At 46.4% G+C, this 8,544-nt stretch overlaps 1 protein-coding gene across 1 annotated transcript in view; it reads right to left on the bottom strand.

Annotated features, from left to right (window-relative positions):
- Positions 1-8,544, bottom strand: part of ZRANB3 (zinc finger RANBP2-type containing 3) — a gene marked incomplete at its 3' end in the record, with an annotated part of 216,291 nt that overhangs the window by 9,351 nt on the left and 198,396 nt on the right. Inside the window, exons 14-16 of the mRNA XM_023764016.1 lie at positions 5,372-5,566; positions 3,616-3,707; positions 960-1,061 (exon numbers count right to left, since the gene is read on the bottom strand). Coding sequence (XP_023619784.1) covers positions 960-1,061; positions 3,616-3,707; positions 5,372-5,566 — 389 coding nt within the window. The remainder of the gene's footprint in view (positions 1-959; positions 1,062-3,615; positions 3,708-5,371; positions 5,567-8,544) is intronic.

Below are 8,544 nucleotides of genomic sequence, written 5' to 3'. Positions count from 1 at the left end.
TACGCCAGTTCTGCAGGAGTCTCCTGATCCAGAGACTCTGCAGGCACGTTTCAGGGCACCTGGCACATGTCCCTGGCACCCAGGGACCAGCTGCAGCCATGTGCTCAGTGAGGCCGACAGAGGCCCCGGGTGGAAGCGGTGACGGAGGCAAACTGGTCTTGGGGACAGCAGGTGTGGCACTCGTGACCGACAGCACGGCAACACCTGAGAATCGCTTTGAACCCCACGACTTAAGTAATCGCAGGAAGGTAGCCATCAATAAACCTGGGCATTTTAATTAGAGTAGCATTCATCTTACTTATTGGTCAAATATATGCAGCTGGCTAGCTTCTGGGAATCTGGGAATCACAATTAGATGACTCTGAAGAAAGTAAGTCAGTGATACCTTTCCCTTTAAGACAGGTGCGGCCCCCTATGGGCAATGTTTGATTTCTACTCAAAGGGCAAAACGTAATCGCTGTTCTTGTAGAAAGCGGTACACTGCCTGCTGGGTCCGCCCTGCACACGCTGACCCTCCTTTGCAGGGAAGGGAAACGGGCCGAAGGTGAGCACCGAGGCTCCCTGGCAGGGGTGAGGCCGGCACTGCAGGCTGGTGCTCTCACAAGGAATCGAGAGTCACCCCGCATGGTCTCAGCTCCGCTCTCAGAACCTGTCAGGTTAGAACTGAGCCCTCACAGATAAAGTGTGATCTGACAGATACTACTATCACAGCTGAAACTCCTGTGAATGAGGCATTAAATGTGAGGATGATTCAATCCATGGAAGCAGCCACCCTGGGTGTGATCACTCACCACGGAAACCGAGCTCACAGATATTCTGAGCAGCGGGGTAAGTTGCAGGCGCGGCCGGTGACGGGAATTCTGTGACAGGCCACGAGTGCTCCACTTTTATTAAACTCGAAATGGTCATTAACATTACTCAGATTTTAATTTACAACAAATTCACAGAACTGTTCTTACCAGGGAGCGATTTTGTTTCTGCTCAAAGCTTGCTGGCAAATCTTCCCAAAGGTCTAATTTTATATCCAAAGGAATGAAATTGCAGTTCATCCGGTTCCCATCCTGATTATAGATTAAGAAGGCATTGTCAATCCATTTTGTCTGTAGGCACCAGCAATTATTTTAAAAGTAAAGAATTGTATTATGACATAATAGCCCAGTCTCCCAAGATCCCACCACCCACACAGCCCCCCAGAAAGGACGCTGAGAGGAGGAGCGAGGAAGGCTCCCCGGGGCCCTCTGAATGCCTCAGTGAGTTCGCTGCTCAGGGAAAATACCACGCAGAGGGGTAGTCAGCTAAACACAAGGCTGGAGCAGGAAGTACTTCTTTATAAAGGGGGAGAAGAATCTCTGCATATGAAAGTATAGCAACAAGAGTCGAATCATATTCGAACTCTCTCGGCTGAAAGAAAGCGCTCCAGCTCCCACAATTGCTTTGGGAAAAAACACAAAAAGAAATTACATGCGGATTCAAAGTTTAGATACATAATTGTTATTCTAAACTCAATCAGACTTGGGATTCTGGCTGCAAGGACAGTTCTTTAGAGTTACATGTTAATGACATCAGTGGCTAAATGGCTGTCACTGCTCTTCCTTTTAAGCGGTGTCCTTTTAGGCAGCGAGCTGGTTTTTATCCAGATTCTACTTCAGCTCTTTGGAGGTCAAAAGGAAAGATCTCATCTCAACTCTGCTGTAGCTGTGAAAAGACCTGTTAGCATTCCATCTGCTTCGTGTCTCGTGTGTAGGAAATAACTGAATAATGTTTTATGGTAAAGGGGCATGTAAGTATTTAGAGTGGTCGTACAAATGCACTGGAAACTGCTAAGAGAGATGTCAAGAACAGGAGGCGGCCACGCTGCCAGGCTGGTGGCCGAGCCAGGAGGGGTGGCGAGGCTGTGGCTGCACCTGGCCGGGCAGCCGGCCCCTGTGCCTCTGCCAGGAGCTGGCAGTTTCTCCCCCGCCTCCACCCGAAGGGGAGAACCACCAACCAGATGATTCAGGAAGCACAGCGTCCACTCCACAGAGTATCGAGCTAAGAGCTTCTGAATTCCTGTGTGTGCTCCGCCCGGTGTCCGACTTTTGGCTTCTTGACCCTCAAACCCACCTGGGGTCAGTTCCCTGTTGCTCCCATGTGATGGTCAGAGAAGCGTGGCCTGGCGCTCGCTCCCAGGGGCCGAGGGTGGTTCAGGCTCAGGTCTGCCTGGGGGAGCAGAGACGCCCGTGGCGCTCCTCCCGGGTCTAGGGCTGGGGTCCAGCTATCAGAGGAGCACTGCTGACTGCCTGGCTTTGCCCGGGGTCCCTCTCCCGGTGTGGCCCCAGGACAGAGGTTGTGGGCCAATGAGGGGGCTGCTCGGCGATTTTGTATTCATGACCCTCCCCACCTCCTGCTCTTCGATCCAGCTCTTCCAATCTTCAGCTAGAACTGGAAATTATTACAAAGAGCGCCGTCTGTCTATATATCTGGTGTAGTAGATAACATGGCACTGAGTTTGCGCAGCTCCAACACAGTTATCTTTAAAAAGGCATTCTTCCGGTAGAATGGCCCATGAGTTTAAAAAGTTATAAATATCATTTTCTTATAGAGATTAGAATTTGAAACTGCAGTCCAAACAAAAGTATTCATAACGTCAGCAATTTTTCCTCAAATATTCAGACCAGTTAACCCAGGCCAAGGGTTCTCTCATGGCCCTGCTCCTTCCCGGGGATCCACACGTCAAAAAGTTGATGTAAAAACAGTAAAACATGATTTGCCTTTTTCGTTCTCATTCTGTCACAACTGTACAGTGGCTTTCCATGCACAGGCAGATCTGGGAATCCCACTGTCTTCTATTAAGACTTTAGAGAAAATTGCTACAAATGTAAATGTTCATTAAATATTATTTTTGTTTTGGAAAACACAATTGTTTTTCATGAAAATAGGCTACTGATATAAATATGTACATTTATATTATGGCTACTCTTAAATAAAACAATAAATGAATATGTTTAGGTGTTTCCATTTTAATTTTAGATATAGTAAGTATCAATAGATATAAGCCACATAAACAAAAGCTCTTTGGGGTCCTCAATGAATTTAGGGGTGCACAGAGGTCCTGAGATGAAAGTTTGAGCCCCACCAGCCTAGGCTCTGGCCAGAACCTGAGCAACCCTTCCATGATATCGCCATGGAGTCCAGTGAACAGATGGACAGGCGGAGGCTCGGTACAGACGCTGCTGTCGCTGCTGCTACAAGTGGTCAGGCAGGAGCTGGCATTTTGTGAGAGGGCACTGTGGTGGGCACTGTGCTGAGTGCTCTGCAGGAATCAGCTCCTTTGATCCTGGTACAGCTCCTCTCCACGTATCACAGCTGAGGAAACTGAGGCACGGAACAATGAAGTGAGGTGTCCGACTCCAGAGCTAGTCACAGATCTGAGCTGAGGTTCTGGTGCTGCAGTCTGAGCTCCTGCCTACTATGGTGGTTGCCTCTCTGACTTACCATCGGGATCTGAGGACTAGCTTTAAGGAGAAAAGGAACTAGGTGCCAATCTCTTTGCTAATAAAATTAAATATCTCATTGAAACAGGAAAAAAGGAAGCCTTTTGCATGATTCAAGCCACAGGACCGGCAGGATGCTTACCTTGGTGTAGAGGTGGATCCGGTCGGTGTTCCTACTTGCACGAAACATGAGGGTGCCGTACACTGGCTGAGGGTCTGCATGCTTCGACTGTTCTAAACAAGGAGATGAAAGAGAACCTGAAGGCCCATCTACCCTCTATCCAAAATAGTTCAATCCAGTCTTCTGTGGGTTGGCTGATAAACCAGTTTTACCAAGTATATCATCTGTGCCGGAGAGCATGGCCTGGGCCTGAACAGGACGCAGGGAGGCAGCTCGGAGCATGGCCTCCCCGGCACCAGGGGCTCTGCACTTTTACTAGTGACCCAGGAAGAAAGAAACACATTCAGAATGAGCTGAGCGTTACAAGTCAGGCCTAAGGGAGCATTTCCTGCCACCGCGAGGGAAGGAGTCTGGCATCTAGACTTCTGCTAGAGCTGATTTAAGTGGAGGCTGAAAGGGCACCGTCTTGATCAGCAGCAACAGTACCACCCAGTGAGGGCCCCGTAAGTGCCCGACTCCCTGCGGCTTCGCCTCACATTCACAAAGGGAAACGAGGGGACACCTTCTCTCCTCACAAGCTCTTCATATATCCCTTTCTCAGTTCCACTGACCAACATATTCTGTAGGAAAGACAGGGTTATCAACGCCGACCTAAATAATTATAGTTAACACTTACCAAGTACTTACCATGTTCCATGCACTGGGCTCAACACATACATTAACACCTCTCAGAAACAAGTAGTGCATTATTCAGAGGGGGAAACTGAGGCACATTCACTTGCCCAAGGCCACACCATTAGCAAGAGGACTTAGCCCAGTGAGTTACTGTGGTCACAAACTGAATAACAAAGAAAATAACCCGAAAGCACTCACAATCTCTTGCCAGCTGGCCCATAAAGATAGTGATGCATGACATATAGACTAGTATTTGCCAACTATCACAGCTATAAATAATAAGTGGAATCAACCCCAAAGTAAATAAATCTGAAACACTATGTGGTTGGCTCCAAGTGCAGTCATGATTCATAAAGTCTTTTATAAAAAGTTAAACTATAGTTAATATACATTATATTAGTCTCCAGAATACAACAAACATAGTTATTCAACATTTACATCCTTAACAAAGTGATCACTTGATTCATGCAGTCTTGAAATTATGTTCCTCAGAAAAATTTTCTTTACCAAAAACACACAAAACCCCAAACCCTAAATTTAAAATATGCCAATTAGTTGTAGGCATTTAAAAGAAATTCATATGTAAAGAATTAATTATCTGCTAATGGCAGTTAATAATCTGTCAACTTTACCATTTGGCCCCAAAGAACCTCCCAAATATTCACACCACCAAGTTGCTGGGCCCGGGCCTCTGTGTGAAGGGAACCTGGTCGCTGTGTGAAGGGAACCTGGTCGCTGTGTGAAGGGAACCGGGTCGCTGTGTGAAGGGAACCGGGTTGCTGTGTGAAGGGAACTGGGTCTCTGTGTGAAGGGGCCCGGGTCGCTGTGTGAAGGGGCCCGGGTCGCTGTGTGAAGTGGGAAACTGAGGCGGGCAGCAGGTCTGGAGCAGGGCAGCCAGGTGCTGGTTTGCTCTCTGGTGATGTCTGAGTGCCAGCAGCTCTGCTCTCCCCGCCACCTGGTATTTAAGTGTGTGGCTTATATTTTTAATATAAACAAGAATACGAGGAACCCAGAACCAGGTAGTGATCACAAATCTACTAACAGCATCATGTGTCTAAGCACATGGGTATTATTTGAACAATGGAAATCGGAGCAAACTTACCATCACCTGGCTGGGGCGCGAGTCCATCTCTCTCAATTTTCGATATTTCCTCCTTGCTCTCAGCCAATGGTTCCGGTTCTGTCTGTACAAGCACTGGTTTTTCACAGTCAGAATTAGTGCAAACGTTTTTGGACGTGTCTTTCTGAGAATCATCTTCCTCATTTTTGTTTTTATCCAGGGTATAATGTAGGCTATCTATTTGTAGGATTATAAAAATCAAACAAATAATTTATACATACATTAGATAAAGTCATTATTTACTCTAAGCCAAGTTTGAAAAGGAAAGTTTTAAAAAATCACAGTAGTTCTTATAGAAAGAAACAAAGTCAACAGTGTTTGCTCATCCTCTGGAAACATGTATTGGAAGACACTACATGCCAAGTCCTACACTAGGTGCTGGAGGGGAAGCAAGGACAAGACAGATGTGTCCCCGCTCCCTGGAGATTCCATTATAAGTGGCAGAGGTAGACGATAGCAGGTAAACAAGTGAATAGGGCCCTTTCAGATAAAACAGGGTTCTATCTGAAGGTAAGTAAGGGGATGGTCAGCAGGGCCAAGCTCTAGGAAGAGCCCCATTTGAGCTGAGAGTGTCCCTGAGTCTAGGAAGCCTGGCCCCAGGTCTATATTCTTGGGTTAGATTCTACATGCAGCTAGAAGGTATTAGAGGGTTTTAGGCAAAGGAAGACATCGGCCTACGTCTTTAAAGGCTCACGCTGGCTGCTGTATAGAGAAGAGCCACAAGGGAGAATAGTAGAGAGGCCACTGAGGTATGAGAGAGAGAAAACCGTGGATTCCAGTGGGTGGTAGCAATAAGATAAAGTGGCCAGAATCAGGATATATTTTAGAGGCCACACCAGCAGAATCTGATGGATCAAGTGTGGGAAGAGAGAAAGGAATCAATAATGCTGTGTAGGTTTTTAGCATGATAAAGGGAAGATAGGGGAAGAGAAGATTTGGGTATTGGTGGTGAACCAACAATTACACTTTGGACATGCTAAGCGTGAGGTACCCATTAGACCAAGCATGTCAAACTCTCGGCCCTAAGGCTGCATGCTGCCCACAACGAATATTTTTGCAGCCCAGCCAATATAATGGTATGTAAGAAACGTTTTAATAAAAATTTCACAACTTAATTTTTACAATATCCTGTTATATATAATAGTTAATAACGAACTACAACATTCACTAATGACTGATTACTATAATCGTGTTGCATCCATTTCTCTTACACACCTTATGCACAGGCGCACCATTTCTCTCCACTAATACTAGCAGCAAATAATTTAGCAGCCAATTGCCATGTCATTACTCTTGGACTGACTTGTTTGTTGTGCGCAACAGGAAATATTTCGCTTTTGAAGAACAAGAAAAATAGGTCGATTTGCGTTATGCTTATTAATTTGTGCAGTTATTCAGTGTCTGGTAAGTTAATGTTCAAGAAAAAATATTAATTTTTATTAAAATGTTCTATTATTTTATGTTAACAATTACTCATTTATTTCAGCCCTTTGTATTCATATGCCTCTACTGAAATAAACCGATGTTTCTATGAAAATTGAAGCTTTGTTTTTTTGCGGCCCGCATAAACTTAAACCTTGTTTATCTGGCCCGTGTTAGAGTTTGAGTTTGACATGCTTGCATTAGACGTCCAAGTGGAGATAGATGTTAGAGACCACTGGATACATCCAATCTAAATCCAGTGAGAGAGAAATCTGGGCGTATAACTGTAAAATGTCAAGTGTAAACTATCAATTTTAAGAACAAAGCACAAGAGAAGTGTTATACATCTAATCTAATAATAGAGGAATATGCAAATTTGTCTGTTACAGCATCACGACTGGATCAGCAGGCTGCATCCCTGCCCTCTGCTCAGGCAGCTGCAAGGCCCAGGATAGGATAGGATAGGATAGGATAGGATAGGATAGGATAGGAGGGGATAAGAAAGGAGAGGGAGAGGAAGGCAGGCCTGCATGCAGACAGGCCGAGAGGAGAAACAGAAATACAGGAAGGGAACAAGAAAAAGATGCAGGAATGAAAAAGGGAAGGAAACTGCATGCGGAAGGGGGTGACGACCGCTGGGGGTGAGGGAGGAGGAGGCGGAGCAGGTGCACCTGGCGAGGGACGGGGCGCAGGTGGTGTGGAGCAGGGAGCCCTTCCCAGATGCAGGAGGAGGGCGGTGGCGGCCATTGGCGGGGAGGCGCCTACGGGTCTGGGACAGAGTGGAGGACGGTCTGAGGCCTTCTGGGTGGAGGCGCTCCTACTTCGTGGCAGCAGTGCCCAGGCTGCACAGGCCTCGGCCACCTTCGTTGGGCCCGGCGGAATGGGAGCAGGACAGCAGCAAGGAGGCCGGGGAAGGGGGGCAGGCAGCGAACACCTGGCTGGGGCTGAGCCCTGGGCTGGGGGTTAACAGCCCCCCGACCCCCAACGGAAGCTTTAAGAAGGGAAGGAGGGAGGGAAGAACTTTATAAAGGAGTCAGTAGAGAGCAGAGTTAAAGAAGGAAAGAGGATGTGTGAGTGAACTGTAGGAGCTATAATGAAAATCAAGTATAGTTGTGTACTGGGGACAGATTTTAAAAGTAGGGGTCAGAAAAGAAAAAAGATAAATGATAGTGAATAATTAGGCAGGTAGATAGATATTAAAATAGTAGAAGTAAGTAGAGAAGAATGTGGATGAGAGAGAAAGAGTGAGGGAAGAAAAGTTTTAAAGGGGAGCCGGTAGAGCTCAAAAGGAGAATGGGAAGAAGGGAGAAATGGGGGAGGGAGCAAAGCAGGTCCGAGGGAGGAAGTGAAGAAAAAAATTAAGGTGGGAAAGGAGAAAAAGGGGAGGGAGGACAGGGGTAAAGATAAAGGAAAGAAGGAATGTTGGGAGGGAGGGAGGGTAGGAGAAAGATGGGCAGAAGGATGATGGAACAGAAGTAGGAAATAAGGAGGAAAGAAAAGTTTATAAATGATGAGTCCTTAGGAAAAAGTGTTACCTAAAGGAAATAGCAAAACTGTGTGACCGGTAGAAGCTAATAAGGCAGTTAACTGCGTTTGTGTGTGTGTGGTACACCCATTAAAAAAAAGGGAATAATTACTCAATTGGACAGGTGGGCTGGGCCTACTGGCTCATCTCGCGAAAAATGAGAATAGGATTGGATTCTCGTGCGCAGGTAGAAATCAGATATCTTTCA

The sequence above is a fragment of the Myotis lucifugus genome, unplaced genomic scaffold, assembly GCF_000147115.1.
Source record: "Myotis lucifugus unplaced genomic scaffold, Myoluc2.0 scaffold_312, whole genome shotgun sequence".
NCBI lineage: Eukaryota > Metazoa > Chordata > Mammalia > Chiroptera > Vespertilionidae > Myotis > Myotis lucifugus.
This window is presented reverse-complemented; position numbering and strand designations above follow the sequence as displayed.